Genomic DNA, 23,129 nt, shown 5'->3' with positions numbered 1-23,129 from the left:
AGCATATGACAGTATATAATCCATACTGTGATAGATTACAGCACAGTAATTGTGACTAGTTTAAAATATCACTGGTATCTTCTATAACACTGACCATCTCCGTCATGGCTCACGACAACAATTAAGCAATTAGACATTAAATATATTTCGGTGTTGAATGTTTCATTTTCCCTCCTTTTCCTAACATTCTTTTAGCAAGCATAATTTCCATGATATACAATCACCATCCACATTATTAGGAACACCTGTACATCTACTCATTCATGCAATTATTCAATCAGCCAATCATGTGACAGCAGGACAATGCATGTACAGGTTCAAGAGTTTCAGTAAATATTCACGTCACACATTACACACAACAGTCTCCAGAGTTTACCCAGAGTGGTGCTGTTGTATCCCATTCGTCAAAATGACAAAACGAGTTACTGTAGACGTGCATTAACATCCATGGCATGGTCAACATCGTTGAGATCCCATTTCTCCCCCATTCTGGTGTTTAATGTGAACATTAACTGAAGCACTGACCAGTACCTGCATAATTTTGTGCACTGCACTGCTGCCACATCATTGGCTGATAATTGCATAAATAAGCAGGTGTACAAAGGTTCCTATTAAACTGGCCAGTAAGTGTATATTGTGTTACATGCAAACGTTTTCATAAGTTGCCGTACTCAAGTACTGTAGGTGGCAGTTATCTGTGAAAAACACAGCCCCAAAAGAAAAGTATTGCCAGGTACCAAAATAACTTAATCACAGTAATCTCAAGTCCTTAAAAGGGACTTATATATATATATATATATATATATATATATATATATATAAAACACAAAAGGATGACAGAAAAGAGGACTAAGGAAGTATGGAAATTCTACATTATGTTTGTGTTATCATACATAACCTCTTTGCAATGATGAAAAAAAGAAAGATAAAGACATTTCCAACATTTCCAAATGAGGATCAATAATCATAACTTGGATATCTAAGATAGTTTTGGTGCAACTGTCTATGTTTATACTACTAGACAAGGCAATTTTCATATAGGTGATTTAGCGATCATTGCATTGTCTAGTAGTATTGTCTAATATTCAATCAAGGCAACTACCCAGCGTATAACACAACTGCATTTACCTCAGACACTGCAACGTCTAAACGTCCGTATCAGGTAACCGCTCACGTTTCAATTTCACTGCTAGATATTTGCTATAAAGTTGTAAGGAAATAGATATAACCCTCAGCGATAGTAATGGCTGAGTAAAGCCATATAGTATTTCGATGCAGGTAAAATACTTGATGTCATGTCATTTCTGATGTCTCATCTGCTTTAAAACTGTTTTTAACTGAAACCAGCCTTTCAAAAACTCAACCACGGTGAATGATGTGTAAGAGCAATTCCCGTTACGTTATAAGTATCTGAACCCGGGACTGTTAACCTGCACAATGACATTTCATTTCTATTTTCCGCTCTTAGAATTGAACACTTTTTGCTCAAATTAAAAGGTTGTGCAGAGAAATGTACACACAGCGCAACAGAGACATAGATGGAGAAGTACAGTATGTGTCCTTCTATTTGAAATGGTATGTGTTTGTGAAGTATACCATGTTCAGTGCTTTTGCTGTATCTGCACTTATATGTCTTTTGCTTAAGACTGTCTTTGCCAAATTATAAATGAGTTCTTCGCATCATAGGCCTTGTTTTCGGTCAGGTGTAAGATAAGTGTAAACATTCGAGGACAAACAGAGGAGTTCACGCTCAGTATGTCTACATCTCTCACTTGCCAATGGACGTTTCCTCTGTAAAATGATGTTGAGAAAGACTGCTGGCTCCACTGTGCCATGCTACTCTCCCCCACCAGCCAATCAGCGTTTCCTATAAAAAAAAAAAAAAGAGCGCAAGTAACGCTAATGAAATGTTAACCAGTGAATAAAAGGCAGACCCACTAAGCAGATGCATCCTGATATCTGCTTCTCTTGTGAATTAAAGATGTCAGGGGGATTTTATAGGAGAATATTTCCCCTAATTACAGCATCTGTTTTTTAAATGCAGCTATAATAGTTTCCTAAAATCCTACTGCAGGTCCTAAAACCCTGGCTAACATAAGGTGTGTGCTTGTTTATACAGTGCTTCAAGAAGACTCAGGGTGTTTTCAGACCTGTAGGTCTGTGCTTTGTTCCGAATCGGGACTTAAACTGTTACAATGTTTGCATTTTCTCCTTGGCTCGGTCCGCTTTCACATGGCAGCATTTCAAAACGTACCAAACTGTGTTTGTGCAAGTCACACGTGAGCAAATTGTACTGTCGTTGGTCAGAGTTGGTCAGAATGTCCTGGGGTTCTGCTCATAGCGGTCATCCATCAGGATGTATTGAATTGTGGCTTTCTTTTAAGCTGTACTTATTATAATTTATCCCATTTATATGTTCCACAGAAGGATTACATTGGAGCAGTGGTAGCTTAGTGGTTAAGCTGATGGACTTCTGATTGCAAGGTCATGAGTTCAAATCCCAGCACTGCCAAGCTGCCACTGCTAGGCCCTTGAGAAAGGCTCTTAGTCCTCAACAGCTCGGTTGTATAAGTGAAATAACGTAAGTTTCTCTGGATAAGGACGTCTGCCAAATGCTGTAAATGATTAAAGCCCATCTCCTTGAGACGCTCGCTAAACACCTCATAAACCTGACTGTTTTTGAAAGTTGTTTTTGAAATTCAGAAATACGTTCGCCAGACCAAATTTAAACGAGGCATTTTACCTCGTCTTTGGTCCAAGTTAAACCGCAATTAATACTGTGAGTCGTTAGCAAAACAAACACGCTTTTTACGTACCGCAGTTCCTATTATGCATTGCTATACACCACAAGCGAATCCCTCCAGAGTTTGTTTGCAATCGGGCCGAGACCACCTTGTCCGAGTGTTTAGGTGCGGATCCGAGCACGATTGCAGTGTTCGCATGTCAAAACGAACCGAACCAAGAGTGAAAACGCACCAGGTTCCGAAACAAAAGTCCCAAAAGACTCAGGTGTGAAAATACCATCAGAGTCTTCTCTGAGTCTGTCCAAGCATTGGTTTAAAAACTGCATCAGGTTCACTAGAATAAAGGGAAGTGTTTAAGCATGTTTATAATATGGGAGATTACACACGCACTGTACAAGCTAATCTAAAATTATATCATATACACACACACACACACACACACACACACATATATATATATATATATATATATACATATATATATAAAAAACATGTTTTATGTCAACAATCTATATACAGTGTAGTCCATTTGTACATGGCTGTGTGACTTTTTAAAGAAAAGCTTTCTATATGAAAGTACATGCTTGTGTTTACCTGCACTACAAGACTGTAGCTTCTATCTCCACTTGTGCAATATTTGTCATGCTTAACTGGACATCATTAACACTGTTGCTGGGGACAGTGTTCACATTTGTTTTTCCTATGCTCTCTGGACATGTTTCCTCTGGGCCAATCAGAGAGGAAGATGTGGAGAGGGGTAGCGCCTGTGAGCTGGACGGTATGTTCTGAGCCACGGAGGCCGCTGTCTGTTTTTTCTTGCGGAGTGTATCTATCCAGCTGGTGTTATGCCGTGAGGCGAATGTAGCAAGAGCGATGGAGCTCAGGCGCATATTTTTGCCAGATGTGATCAGCTCTCCGAAGCCCTCTTGATGTGCGAATGCATAACCCGAGCGACGGGAACCACCATGACATGAACGCCCAAGAGCTCCACCCCCGGTGGCACCCATTCCACCTGCACCAGACCCGGCACGCCCGCCGGGCTTCCACTTCTTCTGACGTACAAGCTGAGTGTAGCGCACCTTGAGGGAAAGGTAAAAACAACTAAAGTGTCAGCTTTCAGGAAATAAGCCAAGACAAACAGAGGAAAACACAAACACACTCACACATGCTTTTCTTACTACCCTTGAGAGGACTTACCATTAACATAATTATTAATGGAATGAATTAATCCCATGCTTACACATAAACCTAAATATAAATTTAACGTCCGTAACCAAAAAGAATACATTTAGGCACTTTTAGGTTTTTAAATAAAAGCTGTAGGTTTTGTACAAAAAACAAAACAAACAAACAAAAAAGTCTGTTTTCCTCATGGGGAAACCGGACAAATGTGCACAAAAGGTCAAAACTGTCAGATAAACACACACACGGATGCACACACACGCGCAGGCATGTGCACACACACACACAGTATTTCAACACTGTATTTGGTCTGTAACTATAGTAAACATGTTTTAACTTACAGTATCTGACAGCTGGGGTTTAAGATTTAGTTTGAGGAAGCGAAAGGCGACCACGGGGACAATGCAAATGACAGTAGCTAAAGCAATAGTCAACCACACCACTGGTTGTGCTAATGTGTTCTGTGCACTTCCTGTGGAGAAACAAATTCAAATTACACCATTAAATCTTACATACATGTTTACGTCAAGTTAAAAAAAAAAAACAAAAAAAAAAAAATGCACTTCCCATTTAAATCTATTGATCTGGGGTTTTTTTTTCTTTTGAAAAAATAGATAGATCATGTAATCTGTGTTCAGCTATAAACCCACTGATACGCATCTCGCATATTCTGTGCATAGATATTTATAACTGGAGTCTGGGTGGTTTGCAGGGACAGTGCAGCCTTACCCAGGAAGTGAAACTGCTTTGGGAAGAAGTTAAACAGGACGCTGGAGTGCATGGTGAAGAGGATAGTGAAGTAAGCCCCCAGAGAACCCCACACAAAGAAATGGTTAATAGCTGTCCAGTATCCTGTGTCCAGAGAGATCTACACATACATATACAAAAACGTTTCACGTCATGTTGCCATAAAGTCTTAGGAACTTAACACACAGTGTCACTGTGGATTACTCAGAGGTGACCTTATTTTGGAAGTATGCTAAAATGTAGCATGCAAAAAGATTATTCTTTCAACACACATTCCGAAAAAAGACACTATGTCATCTCTTACACAACCAGTAGATGTTTTTGAGTGAAAGAGAAATTAACTTTTTACTGCTACAAAATGTAATAAAATGACATGTCTTTCCACAGCTTGGAGATTATTATATTGAAGATTATTTTCTTGAAGCAGTCAAAATGTTTATCTTTTGTGCGTTCACCAAATCACAGACTGAATTATCATAATTAATTCAGATTAATATAACACATATTACTGTGTCATTTAACTTTAAACCAAAGCCAATTTGCCAGTTTATTAGTTAATTGGCCATATATAGTGAGGGGGGAAATAAGTATCTAGACACTTTTGTTTTTGTTATTTCATATACTTCCAGTGAATATATCCACTTCTGGGGAATTTGAGGAGAAGAAGGGTGTTTAAGGATGGAAGATGGAAGACTACACCCCCAAACATAAGATCGAATTCAAACATTTTGATTTGGAAATTACAAGCCCATCAGAGCGACCCTCACATTAAATTCTGCGAAATTAAAGACAATTTGCCAAGAAATATGGACCAAAATGCTGCAAAAAGCTAATTACTACTTAATAGATGTCTTAAACCTGTAATCGCCAGCTATGGCTTTGCAACAAAGTACTGATGTTGGTAATTTCTCATGTCTGAATACTTATTTCCCTATCAACTTTTTTTTTTTTTTTTTTTTAAACTTTTTTTATGTTTATGAATACATACTTTTTTTCATATTTATATGTACAAAGTCAAAAGAAATGATGTATGTAAATTTAAAGTGGACATATGCACTGAAAGTATATTAAATAACAAAAACAAAGTGCCCGAATACTTCCTCTCGCTGTATGACACTGTTCTCAGAACAGCAGTAACACTGAGTTTGTTAGTATCTTATGTCCATGTCCATGTTCTATTTCCACAAACCAAAAATATACAGCTTACAAAAGTCCTGTGGTAAGAAACTAAGCACTGATGAAGACAAATAACAAATTTGTACATGGAAAATATAGGGTATAATCTGCATACAGTGGGGGAAATAAGTATTGAACGTGTCAACATTTTTTGAGTAAATATCTTTCCAATGAGGCTATTCACATGAAATTTTCACCAGACATCAGTATTAACTCAAGAAATCTGGAAATATAAAGAATTCACAACATTAAAGTTCATAAATAAAGTTATGTGTAATAAAGTGGAATGACACGGGAAAAAAGTATTGAACACGCTAAGAAAAAGCAGTACACCAAGGCAAGGTAAGGCAAGGAACCAGCTGAAATCTGTAAGTAATTATACTCCTATCTGTGCAAATTAATATCAGCTGGGTTAGTAAATTGATGGTCTATAAAAAGGCTTTTCGTTACCAACGTGTCACGCAAGAAACATCTCATGATGGGTAAAAGCAAAGAGCTCTCCCAAGACCTTCACAACCTTATTGTTGTGAAACATATTGATGGAATCGGATACAGACGTATTTCAAAACTTCTGAATCCTCCAGTAAACACCATTGGGGTCATTATCCACAAGTGGAAGCAACATCATTCCGTCATCAACCGGCCACGCACAGGAGCTCCTCACAAGATTTCTGACCAGGGAGTCAGAAGAATAGTCAGAAGAGTAGCCCAAGAGCCAAGAACCACACAGAAAGAGCTCCAGAAACACTTGGAGGCAGCAGGTGCCATCGTCACAGAGAAAACAATAGGCAATGCACTCCACTGCTTACACTCACACGCAATACTCCATTACTAAAGAAAAGGCATGTCGAAGCTCGTTTAAAGTTTACTACAACTCATTTGGACAAGCCTATGAAATACTGGGAGAGTGTAGTCTGGTCAGACGAGAGCAAAATGGAACTTTTTGGTTCTCACACTACACACCATGTTTGGAGAAGAAATGGCACTGCACATCACCCTAAAAACACTATACCAACAGTGAAGTGTGGAGGTTGAAGCATCATGGTGTGGGGCTGTTTTTCATCACATGGTACCGGCAGACTTCGTATAATTGAAGGAACGATGAATGGAGCTCTTTACCGGGAGATTCTTGAGAAGAATCTGCTGCCATCCACCAGGATGATGAAGATGAGACGTGGGTGGAGCTTCCAGCAGGACAATGATCCAAAGCATGCAGGAAAGGAAACTCTCAATTGGTTTCAGAGAAAAAAAATGGTGGTGTTAGAATGGCCCAGTCAACCACCTGACTTGAATCCAATTGGACAAGATTTAAATACAATATGTTTAGAAGAATGGGACAGAATCACACCTGAATACTGCGGCCCATTAATTTTTTCATACAGGAAGTGTCTTGAAACGTCATTACAAACAAAGGCTTCTCCACTAAGTATTAAATACATTTCAGTTAGTGTTCAATACTTTTTTCCCGTGTCATTCCTCTTTATTACACATAACTTCATTTATGGACTTTAATGTTGTGAATTCTTTATATTTCCAGGTTTCTTGAGTTAATACTGATGTCTGGTGAAAATTTCATGTGAATTACCTCAGTGGAAATATATTTACTGAAATAAATGTTGACTCGTTCAATACTTATTTCCCCCACTGTATCTACAATGTGCACCAACAAGGTAGGCGTGTCTAATAAATTGGCCAGTGTTCTTTTCCATTAATAAGGTGGGGAAAAGTAGGATGACAACTTATGTTATAGAATGTCTGAAAATATTTGGTTATACTTTTACCTCGGTGTTAAAAAAAGCTCATTTAAGGAGTCAGATCAGCTGTATAATGTCTTATCTAACCTGGACGCTGACGACAATGACGAGGGCCGTGGCGGTGGTGACAGTGAAGGTCTGATAATCGGCGAGCGGAACACCGTTGCTCTGTGTGGCCCGTGAAAGAACTCCATACGGCACAAAGAACAGCACCACAGAGGTGTAGATACCTTGAGTAATGCAAATGAAGAATTCACGCTTGTTAAAGAGCAGGTTTAGTTGACCTGGCTCATACAGTTTCGGGCACTCCAGACTACGCTGCTCAGGGACATCCTGGGGGGAAAAAGATGATGGTGTGAGGGTTTCATGATCGCTAAATTAGACTTTCAATAGAGATTTCGTCGTAGTGTGAATACCTGATCAAAGATGCCCATGGCCAAAACAGGCAATGATGTGTACACAATGTTATAGAGAGTGATGAAGTACTGGTCATATACTGTCTAAATGGGACAGAAAAAACAAAGGTCAGGTTAGAAATACACTTTATATACTGTAAACGCAATATGCCATAGCATATGATACAGTCTGTCACAGAATACTACTCTCTTCTTGCCTCAGCTCTGTATAGTCATATCTCTATATCACTGTTTATGCCTGTGTTCAGTCTGTTTTATTGTGATGTTACATGACACTTTTTGTCTTGTAAATTCTTCCATGTCATAAAGACTTGCATGTATATGTTGCATTTCTAAACCGTGTTACTAATATTTGCCAAGTCTATATCCATGTTTTCCAAGTCTTCACATCTCATAGATCTGTTTGCCTCATGTTGATTCCTTGTTTGGAATATGAAAATGGTGTTTGAAAATGCCAAAATAGAGATACTCGATTATATTATCTATTATTTTGACTCTGGCCCTCATTAGTTACATTCAGCCCTCAAATACTGGAATTAAGCATCCAAAATACATAGTCTTAATCACAAAGAAACGACATACATTCGTACTAAAACCTCTATATACCACTACATTCTTTCCACATTGAATGCAACAAAACTGCCTACTGCACAACTCAAAAATCATCAGCTCAACCCAAGTTTAATAACAGCATTGATGTGGCCTACTATGTAGGTTAAGGGATATGGAAGCTTTATAGAGGGAGTGAGAGGCCTTTTACATTACATTTACGGCATTTGGCAGACACCCTTATCCAGAGCGACTTACATTTATCTCATTTATACAACTGAGCAATTGAGGGTTAAGGGTCTTGCCCAAGGGCCCAACATGGGTAGCTTGGCAGTGTTGGGGCTTGAACTCCTGACCTTCTGATCAGTTACCCAGAGCCTTTAACCACTGAGCCACCATTGCCTTTTTAAGTTTATAGTTTTAAGATTTTTACACTGCCTGTAGCCACAACCCACTGACCTGGGCAGAGAAGCCGCAGAAGAAGCCGAACCAGAAGTGCACCATGGTGAATGCAAAGTTCTTGTAAAAGAAGTAGCAGAGGAAGCGGCACATGCGCAGGTAGGACCAGCGGCCGTGTACCAGTAGTAGGCGCTGCAGGAAGCGGAACTGGGAGAAGGAGTAGTCAGACGCCAGCACTGCTTGGATGCCCTCCTGTCCGCTAATTCCCACGCCTATATGAGCCGCTGGAGAGAGAAGGAAAAAAAATAAAAAATAACAGTGTGTGCATGTGTTTATGTGGGCTGTATGGTTATTACAAAAATAAAAATCCAAATTTTTGAGCAAATCAACCGTATTTTAGATTTTATTGCTAGCTCAGGTAGCAGGGCATAGACTCTGTGTTTTTATTTGTATGCCACTGTACTTTTACAAAATCTGACAAAATAAGCAAATACTACTAAAAGCTACTAAAATTCCCCACAGTACCATTTTTTTTATTAGTAGTGTATTCTATTATTATTATTATTATTATTATTATTATTAGTAGTAGTAGTAGTAGTAGTAGTAGTAGTAGTAGTAGTAGTAGTATTAAACTGCGATTGGGGTTGCCAGGTCTGACCAAATTTTCCACATGAACTTCTTACAAAAGCCATGAAACTAGCCCCAAAATATTGGGCATTGGAAGTCTTTGCCCCTTAACTTACTTCATTTTTTCATCTGAAACCTTCTTTCAAAACTATCCCAATTTGGTGTAAAAACCATCCTGTCAACCCTGTTGGTGTGAATCTAAAGGGGTCATGTATGAAGTCACACAGCTCTCTATAACTAGCAGAGTCTCATATCTGCAGCTATTAACTTTCCACTCGCTGTGTTTATTTCTTTAACCTTCTTTTTTTTGTCTATGTGATGTCTGTGGAGATGCAATGCTATTAGTGCTAACTAGTATGCTTGTGAAAAACAGCCTGTTTTGGAGAAGTGTGAATCTAGTCAAGTATACATGACATTTTAAAGATCTGTACCAAAATTTCAGAGATACTGTGGGCTGAACTAAGTTTAAACATTTATTACACCTCATCTAATATAAGCAGAATTTGATCAGGAATAGCCTACAGCATTATGCAGCGTGTTGAATGTATTGTTAGACACGCACACTTACCAAATCAAGAGCCGAATCAAATCATATCGAAAAAAACAAACATGTTAAGAACATGCATACTTGACTAGATGCTGAGCACGGCTTTACACATGAAATGTATATATTTTAATTTTGAGAAGTAAACTTTTCTTCATCACTGCCCTATGATTATAACAAGCATATGCTTTTGGTACAAATTTAATCCTGTTATCTGATTTAAATTAGGCTAGATCAGTCTGATATACTGGTGGTACAATAAAAGAGCATTTGTGCAAATACCGTGCTGTGGATAAGAATTTGCCTATCCTGATTTCCTCTGTTTTTGTATATATCTTAGACTAAATTGTTTCAGAAATGAAAACAAAATCTAGGATAAAACAAAGGCAACCTGAGTAAACACAAAATACAGTTTATAAATGATAATCTTATTTAATGCAACAAAACTGTAGGATGCCTACTGCACAACTCAAAAATCATCAACTCAACCAAAGTTTCATAACAGGGCTGATGTGGTGTACTGTGTGAGTTAAGGGATATAAAAGTTTTACAGAGAGAGTGAGAGGCCTTTTGAGTCTTCAGATGACATCACACTGCCTGTAGCCACAACCCCATGCCACAGGTAGCTGAACCAGTGCACCATGGTAAAAGCAAGGTTCTTGTAAAAGAAGTAGCAGATTAAGATATGCAAAATACAGTTTTTAAATGATAATGTTATTTACTGAAGCAAAAAAGTTATCCAAGACCAACTGGCCTGTGTGAAAATGTATTTGGCCTGTAGTTATTAATTCCCCAAATCTATGAAACTGCATTCATAATGGGGTTCAGCTGGACTAGACGCAACCAGACCTGATTACTGCAAACCATGTTCAATCAAATCAATAGAAGGGTTACAAAGCTATTTCCAAGGCTCTGGGACTCCAAAGAACCACAGTGATGGCCATTACCCCAAATGGAAAAACTCGGCACAGTAGTGAACCTTCCCAGAAGTGGCCGACCTTCCAAAATTCCTCCAAGAGCACAGCAATGACTTATCCAGCAAGTCACAAAAGAGCCAAGGAGAACATCAAAGGAACTACAGGCTTCTCTTGTAACAATACAAGCTACTGTTCATGACTCCACTATCAGAAAGACACTGGGCAAAAATGGCATCCATAGAAGAGTGGTGAGGTGAAAACCACTGATAACCCAGAAGAACATTAAGGCTTGTCTGAATTTTGCCAAATTACACCTTGATGATCCTCAAAACTATTGGGAGAACATTCTGAGAACTGTTTGGAAGACAGGGGTCCCGTTACATCTAGCGTAAACAAAACACAGTATTCCACAAAAAGAACATCTTGCATACAGTCAAGCATGGTGGGGGTAGTATGACGGTGTGGGGATGCTTTGCTGCTTCAATGCCTGGGCAACTTGCAATAATTGAGGGAAACATGAATTCTGCTCTCTATCCAAAAATCCTGAAAGAGAATGTCCGGTCTTCAGTCCGTAAATTGAAACTAAAATGCAACTGGATTATACATTAAGACAATGATCCAACGCATAGGAGAACGTCCTAGAAGTAAGTGAAAGACTGAGCTCCAGTTATCTGAAGCATTTGGTTGCAGTTATTGCTGCTAAAGGTGGCACACCAGATTTTAAGTTTAAGGGGGCAATTAGTTTTTCACAATGGTGATGGGTATAAGTTAAAGATTTTTGATTCAGTAAAAAAATACAAATAAAAACTGTATTGTGTGTTGATTTTGTTTTATGTTGTATTTCGCTTGAAGACCTCAAAGAATTTAGTATGAAATATACACAAAAACAGAAGAAAACAGAATGCGGGCAAATACTTTTTCACAGCACTGTAGCTTAAGTAGTTTCTCATTTCAAGAAATTCATGTTCCTGACTGTTTTATGTAAAGCGTAAAATGTAATCATCACGGTCACAATTCAGAAGCATACCATAAAGAAAGCTGCTAGACAGTAACACAGGAACATGTATTGTAACAGAATACATTACTACTTAATAAGGTACATTCAGAATTCAGCCATCAATACTTTTTCTGTACTTTTTCTGAATTTCTCAGTTCCACGTTACAAAAAAGAGGCCCGTTAGAGTATTCTTCCCAACCCCGGGCACAATCATGATAACTAGAAATCAGGACATTAAAATTCTGAATCACACATCATGCCATTTTCTCAGTCTATTTCATCAGCTTTCGTTCAATTATATCTTGTACGATGTTTGTGTTGTTTTCAAATTGATGTTCCTCATGCATTTACACTTGGACTTACAGCCACCTTAGACCTTGTGACATCTCTAAAGGAAAAAACAAGTGGGTGATGCTGTGAAAGGGGAAATATGTTGAGAAAAAAGTGTTACAAGATGGCGTACAAGAAATTTGGTAATAAACACCATTGCTTTCAACACCCTTGGGGTTTTTTTTTGTTTTTTCCCCCCAGAGACACCAGTTGTGACATGATAGAGTTTAGAGGCAGACTTTATATCGTCTGAAACATACACAGTAGCAGAACATGGGAACACGAATACACAAACACAGACACATCCACAAATCTAACCAGTATCCTCAAAAACATTATCCTCCCCTGCCCTAACCTACTTTGCCCTTACTATAATTTTTATTTATCATACATTTATCATTCACTCACTTTCAGCAACCGTTTTATCCTTATCAGGGTTCTGGTGGATCTGAAGCCTATCCTCAGAACAATGGGGGCAAGGCCAGAAATACCACCTGGATGGAACACTAATTCATCACACCAAACCATGCGCAAGCACATTTACACACCAAGTCACACTTTCTGCCAACTTATCTTAACCAATCCACCTATTACCATGTTTTTGGGAGGACGAGGAAAGATTTAAGCTTACTTTAATGGGAAAAAAAATACGATTATAGATATTTTCGGGTTGTTACATATACAGTGGATATAAAAGGTCTAAACACCCCTGTTAAAATGGCAGGTTTTTGTGAAACCAAGATAAATCATGTCGGGTCTTTTTTCCAGCTTTATTGTTGAATTAAAAATTGAATTAAAAATTTTAGGTTGCACAAATGTGTACACACCTTAAACTAATACTTTGTTAAAGCACCTTTTGCTTGTTATACAGCACAAAGTCTTTTTGAGTAGGGGGTCTACCAATAGACACACACGGTTGTTTTTCCTGGCTTAGTTTCATAGTCCAAGAGGAATTTGGAATGCGGACAAGTAAATATGGCCTTTAGGGTCAGTGTTAGAATTTCCATACACTTAAACGAACAATAAAAAGTCCTGGGCAGGCAGCATCTTCCTGATAACAAAAACCTGGTGAACTGTGATGCAGGGGTCAGCACAACTGGACTTACTTAACAATGCAGGTCAGTTTTATTTACACCGGTGAGCATTTGCATTTAGTGGAAAGGGAAATGCTGAAGCAAGGTGGAGAGCTGGAAATCTCCAGCTCCCTAAACAAAGGGCCAGCTTCCAGAATTTTAATCAGATTGTTCAAGAGATAAGAATTCCCTTTGAACTGCTCTCTCGTACCTGCTCTAATATGCATACAGCTAGCAGAAAGAGAGAAAACTGAAAAAAAAAATATCATCCTCCACATGGCATTATTTTAAGGCCTACGTTGCACATCGACTAGATGCAAGTTCTCGTGTCAAATATGGAAGACTTTCTTTTTAAACAGTTTTGAAAACAAAGAGAAAGGGGGAAGAAAGGTTCATTCACTTCCTGTGTTGAGAAAGGATGGAGTTATGTGAAACGATGACTTTTCCTGGAAGTGGGTGAATGTTTCTATAAACATGCCTCTAAAAATATTACTGCTTTATCTTCATGCAGGCCTAGAATCTTGTCGCATTTCTTAGAACCTGGTTTTGTGAATGTACGCCATTAATATGACCCTATTTCTGTGTAATTACACTACTTTACCAAAGCTTGCTCTTTACTCTGCACATCATTGTTTCAATGCAGATTACTGAGCCGAACTGAGCTCCCCACTCCGCCCTTGATATCTTGCCTGTTCTCTGAATGTGAGTGTAGATTTCACACTATTTTCTGTCAAAATATAAAACTCACACTTTCTCAGTGAGTGCCACTACCAATGAAATTTTTATATATATATATATATATATATATATATATATATATATATATATATATATATATATATATATATATATATATATATATCACACACACACAGTGCATCCAGAAAGTATTCACAGCGCTTCACTTTTTCCATAGTGTTATATTACAGCCTTATTCCAAAATGGATTAAATTCATTATTTTCCTCAAAATTCTACAACCAATACCCCATAACCCAATACATAAGTATTCACAGCCTTTGCTCAATATTTTGTTGAAGCACCTTTGGTACCAATTACAGCCTCAAGTCTTTTTGAGTATGACGCTACAAGCTTGGCACACCTATTTTTGGGCGGTTTCTCCCATTCTTCTTTGCAGGACCTCTCAAGCTCCATCAGGTTGGATAGGGAACATCGGTGCACAGCCATTTTCAGATCTCTCCAGAGATGTTCAATCGGGTTCAAGTCTGGACTCAAGGACATTCACAGAGTTGTCCTGTAGCCACTCCTTTGTTATCTTGGCTGTGTGCTTAGGGTCGTTGCCCTGTTGGATGAAGAACCTTCGCCCCAGTCTGAGGTCCAGAGCGCTCTGGAGCAGGTTTTCATCAAGGATGTCTCTGTACATTGCTGCATTCATCTTTCCCTCGATCCTGACTAGTCTCCCAGTTCCCACTGAAAAACATCCCCACAGCATGATGCTGCCACCACATGCCTCAGTGTAGGGATGGTATTGGCCAGGTGATGAGTGGTGCCTGGTTTCCTCCAGACATGACACTTGCCATTCAGGCCAAAGAGTTCAATCTTTGTTTCATCATGGTCTGCGAGTCCTTCAGGTGCCTTTTGGCAAACTCCAGGCGGGCTGTCATGTGCCTTTTACTGAGGAGTGGCTTCCGTCTGGCCACTCTACCATACAGGCCTGATTGGTGGAGTGCTGCAGAGATGGTTGTTCCTCTGGAAGGTTCTCCTCTCTCCACAGAGACACGCTGGAGCTCTGTCAGAGGGACCATCGGGTTATTGGTCACCTCCCTGACTAAGGCCCTTCTGCCCCGATCACTCAGTTTGGCCGGGCGGCCAGCTCTAAGTAGAGTCCTGCTGGTTCCAAACTTCCAAACAAAGTAAACGGATGATGGAGGCCACTGTGCTCATTGGGACCTTCAATGCTGCAGAAATGTTTCTGTACTCTTCCCCAGATCGTGCCTCGATACAATCCTGTCTCGGAGGTCTACAGACAATTTCTTGGACTTCATGGCTTGGTTTGTGCTCGGACATGCTTTGTTAACTGTGGGACCTTATATAGACAGGTGTATGCCTTTCCAAATCATGTCCAATCAACTGAATTTACCACAGGTGGACTCCAATCAAGTTGTAGAAACATCTCAAGGATGATCAGTGGAAACAGGATGCACCTGAGCTCAATTTTAAGTGTCATGGCAAAGGCTGTGAATACTTATGCACATGTGCTTTTTTTGTTTTTTATTTTTAATAAATTTGCAAAGATTTCAAACAAACTTCTTTCACGTTGTCATTATGGGGTATTGTTTGTAGAATTTTGAGGAAATTAATGAATTTAATCCATTTTGGAATAAGGCTGTAACATAACAAAATGTGGGCAAAATGAAGCGCTGTGAATACTTATATATAAAGTGTCATGCTTTCCACGTAATTAAGCTTTTAATAGAGAGAGGCAGGCAGACAAATCCAAATCATGAGACATTAGCGTGGTCAAAAAAAAACAAAAAAAAACAGGCAATGGTCAGGCGATCTACAAACGGGCATAAACTAGGCAAGGCAAAAAACGAGAACGAGTAACAAGAAACTAGGTCAAGGAACATGAATCAAAACGAGGAACAAGGTACAAATGATTGGTACAGTGATAACGCTCAGTACTCAGCGAAGTTTAAAGAGATACGAGGGGTTTAAATGACAAAAGGTAATCAGTCATGAAACACAAGACAGCTGAAAACAATGATGATACATACGGGAAACAACCAATGACAAAACAGGGGCGGAGACAGGACATAAACTATATGGAAAAAGCATGTGTCCAAAGTAAACAAAGTCAATGTCACTGAAGACCCAAAAGCGTGCATTCGCTAAGAGCTCGTGCATCGGGTTTACACGTTGCATGCTACAGCGCTAGCTCGAGGGGAAATCGTGACAATAAGTGACAGAAAAAAATCAGAAAGTGTTATATCAGTCAGTTATTTCTATAATTTGAATATTGAGCCTCAATATTGAGTGCAGACTCAAATTTGAAAAAGAAAAAGAGGAGTTGATTTGATTGCTGTTTTATTCATTCTAACAAATTCTAATCCAACTCTTTTTTCCCCTCTATCTTTCCTTCTTCTTCCTATTATTATTTTACAATTGTACTGCTCTTCGCCAGTTTAGCGCCTGCTCCAAAGGTTATGAAAATACCAAGAAAATCTAATGCCTGCATCTACTGCCTTATTTTGTACATCACAAAAATGAGTCAAAACTTTCCATGATGATAGTGGATGCTTAACATGACAATTTCATGTGTTCTATACCAAATCTCATTTCTCTCTAACTCACTCTTGATCATACTGACGTCATTGGCTCCATCTCCGATGGCGAGAGTGACGGCTTTCTTGTGCCGCTTGATCAGCTCAACCACCAAAGCTTTCTGTAGCGGTGTGACCCTGCAGCAGATCACTGCCTTACATGCACATGCTGTCTCCAGGAATTCTTGCTCCATGTCTGACTCCAGTGCATGAGCCTGCCACAGACACAAAAATGAAACACGCTTTAATGATCAAAAATGCCTTTTCACAAAGCCACCAATCAGATTCCAGGAAGCAACTGTCACTCACCAGGCTGTGTCCACTGATAACAAGTGCAAACTCTCCACTGATAGACTCCAGCACTAAGGTAGGAAGGGACTGGGGTTGGGCACCTTTCTCCAGATTAGGCGTCTGCTTAGCTGCATCTCTCTCAAATCCATTACCTAGTTCTTGAGTCTCTGCCTCCTTCCCACCATCTCTTGTGCGGGCAGACTCCATCATGCGCTCCCTTGCTTTCCTTCAGAAAAGAGAAGAAAATCAACCAAATGGGTCATGTGAGAGCTCAGAAAATAACTAACTGACCACTTGATACTGGATACGTGGACAGAAGCTGGATGGGTGGATGAATGGGCAGCAGTATGAACAGGTAGAATGTACTATACCTAAGGTCGGCACGAACACTTTGGACAGTGTGCCCGTTAACAATGAAGATCTCTGTCATGTCCTCAGTCAACATTTTACATGAGTAGCCAATATTCACCGCTGTCTCTATAACAGATCCAAATGATGTCATATTAAAATAACACTTTGTATGTTAAAAAAATAAATCTGAGGAGTATAATAAAATCAATCACAAAGTATTCACCTCCTTTAACTTTTCAACATTTTGTAGTGTTACAACCAGGAACTGAAAAAAGACTTAATCGGGACTATAGGTCATGACGCTACATAAAACTGCCCAGATGATGTCCAAAGGACACTCAGTAAACGTGGAAAAAGGTTCTCTAGTCTGAGCAGACCAAAAATTTCATTTTTGACCTTGGCACACAGCGCTATGTTTGCCAGAATCCCAACACTGTTCATCACTCTGAGAACACCATCCTCACAGTGAAGCACGGTGCATCATGTTGTGGCAAGGTGGATCGAGCCAAATACCTTTTCCAGACTGCAAGAGACTTTAGGCTGGGGCAGAGATTCACCTTGGAACAAGAAAATGACTCCAAGCATAATGCCAAAGCTACACTGGAGTGCTAATCGGTAAAGCCCACTCAAAGCCCCAACCTCAATTCCAATTGAGAATATCACAAGGACTCCATCCAATCTGAGAGAGCTGGAGCAATTTTGCTAAGAACAATGGCCAAAAATATCGTAATCTAGATGTGCAAAGCTGATTGAGATATATGCCAGAGGACTTGCAGGTCTAATTGCAGCCAAATGTGGTACTGACCCATTGATCCAATTCACTCCCCTGGATCAATACCACATTTGGCTGCAATCAGAGCTGCAAGTAAATCAAATCCTAGTTAAGTCCATTTCAATTCCAGGTTATACATTTTCTATACACTATATAATGTGGGAAAAAAAAAATCATTGGAGTGAATACTAGTGAGTATGCTGGTACAGTAAATATGACCACCTGACCACTCAAATGTAGCTTTGGCAGTATGCTCAGAGTCAGTTTCTTGTTCCAAGGTGAATCTCTGCCTCAGCCTAAAGTGTGCATCTTGCAGCCCGGAAAAGGTATTTGGCTCTATCCACCTTGCCACAACATGATGCACCATGCTTCACTGTGAGGATGGTGTTCTCAGAGTGATGAGCAGTGTTGGGATTCTGGCAAACTTAGCGCCTTGTGCCAAGGCCAAAAATTTCCATGTATCCACATACGTAAATATATACTGTACAGGTTATTCAGTCTCTTCGAATGGACATACTGTCCTTTAGTTATTGTAGTGCATGGTTTGTTTGTGTGGACAGTTGATCATGTGGTTCTCACTCACCCTGCTTGTCTCCAGTTAACACCCAGATTTTAATGTTAGCCAGTGACAAGATAGCAATGGTCTCAGCCACACCCTCCTGCAGCTTATCCTCTATAGCTGTGGCTCCCAAAAGCTACAACATATAATTTAAAAAAAACAAAACCAAACAAAACAAAAAACAGTACATGAGCAATGCACACACATTACATAAAAAAAAAAAAAAAAACATACCTTATGCAAGCTCTGACATCAATATCGCCCCCTCTTTACTTGATTTGATTCATCTCACAAGGTGCTTAACAAGCAGTTGAATAGTTTCAGCAGCAGAAAATTCTAAGCTGAACAGTAATGGATTGTTATACCCCTAATATGCTGTATTACCCAGACAATGAGCTGCTCTGGAATATTATACTCTCATCCTTTTTCCTCCATACATAGCGCTGATAGAAACAAATCAATATCTGTTGCTATAGTTTGAGTCTCATTAATGCATTTTTATTTTACCAGATGCCTCGAACATCGAAGCATGTCAGAAACCTCAAATGCTATCATCTTGGCTGCGGTCCCACTATAATCCCTCTTTCAGTTCGGAAAAATATCTTTCTGAGGTTAGTCCAACTTTATGAAGGAATCTTTAACTGGCAAAGGTTAATGCTTAAACCTTGTAATGCTTGAGATTTAATAAAAGAATCTTTAAAACAAATAAAAAATACATTCCTAAAGGACATGTGCATCCAGTGAAGAGATTTAGAGTGCAATGTGAGTAATGTGTGTCAGGATTCTAGCAGCAGTATCCTGAAGATGCTGTAGCAAGCTTTTGGGTAAAGCAGATCAGAGAGTAATCTTATCCTCCAATCTACTGAACGAAGATTATATGCTGTTTTACAGTCATTAGTGATGTTGCTTTTAACTCTGAGGTCACTATCAAAACTGACTCCTAGCTTTTTGACATAACTTATGGCAGACCAAGAGTCTAGATTGGGGTGCCAAACATACGGCCCATGGGTAGGAACTAACCCCATAAAGGTTCTATTTCGGCCAAGCGATTTTAAAAACTGTGTTCTAAACTTAAACCATCTTGTGAACTGCAATAGGCTTCCACAATCTTTAATACTGCTCCTTCGTTTCCGGTTCTTTCACTATACTCTCAATGGCAGTATTTTAAAGCTGGTGTCTACAAGAGCCCCTGAAGACCAACGCCAATCAAGTTTATCAGATATAGTGCCATTTAAAAGTATTTGCCTCTTCTTTATTTCTTCAGTTTGTTTTTTTTAATGTCACACTTAATTGTTTCAGTTCTTCAGACAAACTTTAATATACGACATATACGACTGTATTTTGTGTCTGAGTAAACACAAAATACAGTTTTTAAGCGATCATTTCATTTATTAAAGGAAAAAAAATTATTCCACACCAACTGGTCCTGTGTCAAAAAGTAACCGCCGCTTTAGTTACTCAATCAACCATTTAACAAATTTAATTGATTGTTAGCCCTAAACATCACTTAAATAAAACCTTTCCAGCAATGTGATGTAGGCAAAAATGTCACAACAATCAGCACAGTCAAAAGATATTCTGGAAGAGATGAGGAAGAAAGTTATGTAAGGAATAACACATGACCGATCATGCTGTTGCACTGTTTTTTGTATATTTTTATTTTTGTACAACAGCATGGTCTAGAGTGTGTTATTCCACTTATAACACGGTGATTTGCCAACGATTAGAATGTTGAATTTATTAATGAATGACACGTTGCAGTTTAGAGTTAGATTTAATGTTGTGGGAAGTCTGAGAGACAAATTAGTTCCTATTCTCACCGAGGTTATAGTTTCGATAAAGTCATTCCCTTCACCAGCCTTTCTCTCTCTCTCTCTCTCTCTCTCTCTCTCTGAACTGTGGCTATGGAAACAATAATATATTAGAATGAGTGCATTAATATTAACCTATTGTTCATGTTACTGCCAGAACTAACTGTGCTGTTAAATGAAAATAAGTCTGGGAATGGTTACATAGTCATTTCTAAGGCAGTGGGACTTCAGCGAACCACAGTGAGAGGAAGTATCTCTGAATGGAGAAGACTTGGAACACTGGTGAATCTAACCAGAACTGGTCGGCCTACTAATATTACTTCAAGACTGCACTGATGACTCATCCTGGAAGTCACAAAAGAAACCAAATGAGCAACTAAGGAACTGCAGGCCTTGCTTGCCTCAGATAAGGTCAGCATTCATGATTCCACCATTAGAAAGAGACTGGGAAAAAATTGTATCCAGCTGAAAGGCAAAAAACACTGCTACCCAAGAATGCCAAAAGCTCATTGGGGACCGTCAAGCCTTTTGGGATGATACTGTGTGGACTGATGAGTCACGTTTTGGAAGATATGGGTCCTGTTACATGTGGCATAAAGCTACCACAACATTCAACAATAAGTACATCATACAAACCGACAAACATGGTGGAGGTAGTGTCTCTACCAGAGAATCCTGAAGTGCAACTGGGTTATGCAGCTATACAACGATTCAAAGCACATGAATGGCTCAAAAGAAACAAAAGTAAGATTTTAGAGTGGCCCAAAATGTTGACTTGAGCCCTATTCAGATGCTGTAGCAGGACTTTAAACAGGCAGTTCATGCTCAAAAGCCTTCCAATGTGACTGAATTAAAACAATTCGGCAATATTTTCAGGTGCTGTATAACTTTTTTTGCCTTCGATAAATAAAATTGTCATTTAAAAATTGTATTTTGCATTGATTCATCAGTCAGTTGTCCAATTGCTTTTGAGCATGGAAAATGGAGGGACTCCATTAAAAAGCTTAAAGCAATATTTTTCTTAAACCCCTTTAATTAAAGCTCTAAGTCTACACTTCAATCACATATTACTTGATTCATTTCAAATCCAATGTGGTGGTGTACAGAGGCAAAAGGACAAATTATGTAGCTGTCCAAATACTTATGGACCTGACTGTATGCAAAAAAAAGAAGAAGAAGAAACCAGTATGCAAGAATACCCATATACAAAGAGGAGAAAAGCTCCTTCTAACAGGCTGGAGTAAGGCTTCAAACTATATGCTTCATCACACATACACTACTATGTATGGTAAGAAAATACTTAACAAAAAGGAACACGCAAGCAAATATTCTCTCTCATATTAGCCCACAGAGTACAACTAGCTGATCTAATGTAAAAATGCCTGTTACAGACCTTTGTATGAGCTCACTCTGTGCTCAGAATATTTCTTCATTTGTTTCTGAAACAGTTCTGTCTTAAATACCTACGGGTTGAATCCAAAACCTCAATAACTCAAAAAAAAAAAAGTTAGCCTATAAATAATGTCAACATGGACCTAATGTCTTTCTGTCTGTGGCGTGTTCTGCCCTATGGATTGAATAAAGAAACAAAGAAACAATAAATAAAGTATATAAAGAAACTTCTTTCTTGTGCGACAGCTTTTCAGGCCATGGTGATGTAGGACTGTCTTAATGGTGGACGTGTATTCTTTGGTACCTGACCCCCCCCCCCCAACTCCTTCACCAGCTCCCTAGTTGTTGTCTTGGAGTGAACCAGTTGAACCTTTCAGACCAAAGGTCGTTCATCTAAAGGTAGGCCCTTAAATACAGCCAAAGATGCATTACTGATTAACTCCTAATTATGACAACTGGCCAATCAGAAGCTTCCAAAAGTCATTACATCAATTTCTAGAATTTTCCAGACTGTTTAAAGAGACAGTCAACTTGGTGTATGTAAACATTTGACCAAATGGAATTCTTTGTATAGTGAATCAAAGCTGGAAGAAATTAGTCTCTAATGCAGAGGTTGGGAACCTTTTCAGCTGGCAGAACTGTACAACAAAAGTTATGATTTTTTCTTTAAAGAGCCAGAGGAAAGTTAACATATTTTTGATGTTTTTATGCATGTCTTCTTCTTCTTCTAGTTATTATCTTTACTATTATTGCATAATTATAAAAATGTAATAAAGGCCATTTCACATTTTGCGAGTTCTTGACCTAACAGCCTGCACTTCACCTAATAGGCCTGTAGGTGGCACTTGGACATCAATTAACCAACTATGATGGCATCATCAAATAGTAAATCAACACAAGATGCAGTACTTAAGTAAGCGTAAACTGAACACTACTTACCATTAATGTGACTTCCAAATATGCAAATTCATCTATCTGTTCGGACTGGAAAGAACGATACTTGTCGTCTTTTTTTTTTCTTTATGCTATTTCACTTTGTTAAATAAACTGAAAACAGACTGGCTATGTAGTTTTCAACCAATATAAGAATCAGACCGGGAAATTACCGCTCTGCTCCACATTGTCCAATGAAATTTGAGCTTGACAAACAGGCATCGATTATGAATTATGTAATATTCTAAAATATGTAGAGTTTTAATTGAATTGACACACTAGC

At 38.9% G+C, this 23,129-nt stretch overlaps 1 protein-coding gene across 1 annotated transcript in view; it reads right to left on the bottom strand.

Moving 5' to 3' along the window:
- Positions 1 to 844: 844 nt before the first annotated feature.
- Positions 845 to 23,129, bottom strand: part of atp8b2 (ATPase phospholipid transporting 8B2) — a 56,438-nt gene continuing 34,153 nt past the window's right edge. Inside the window, exons 19-29 of the mRNA XM_053624081.1 lie at positions 18,735 to 18,846; positions 17,400 to 17,505; positions 17,047 to 17,254; positions 16,769 to 16,952; positions 9,028 to 9,251; positions 8,020 to 8,103; positions 7,691 to 7,936; positions 4,656 to 4,794; positions 4,268 to 4,398; positions 3,339 to 3,823; positions 845 to 1,867 (exon numbers count right to left, since the gene is read on the bottom strand). Of these exons, the coding sequence (XP_053480056.1) occupies positions 3,344 to 3,823; positions 4,268 to 4,398; positions 4,656 to 4,794; positions 7,691 to 7,936; positions 8,020 to 8,103; positions 9,028 to 9,251; positions 16,769 to 16,952; positions 17,047 to 17,254; positions 17,400 to 17,505; positions 18,735 to 18,846 (1,914 nt within the window). The 3' untranslated portion in view covers positions 845 to 1,867; positions 3,339 to 3,343. The remainder of the gene's footprint in view (positions 1,868 to 3,338; positions 3,824 to 4,267; positions 4,399 to 4,655; positions 4,795 to 7,690; positions 7,937 to 8,019; positions 8,104 to 9,027; positions 9,252 to 16,768; positions 16,953 to 17,046; positions 17,255 to 17,399; positions 17,506 to 18,734; positions 18,847 to 23,129) is intronic.

Source organism: Ictalurus furcatus, chromosome 1, assembly GCF_023375685.1.
Source record: "Ictalurus furcatus strain D&B chromosome 1, Billie_1.0, whole genome shotgun sequence".
Classification (NCBI taxonomy): domain Eukaryota; kingdom Metazoa; phylum Chordata; class Actinopteri; order Siluriformes; family Ictaluridae; genus Ictalurus; species Ictalurus furcatus.
Note: the sequence above shows the minus strand (reverse complement) of the source record. Positions and strands in the feature narration are given on the sequence as shown.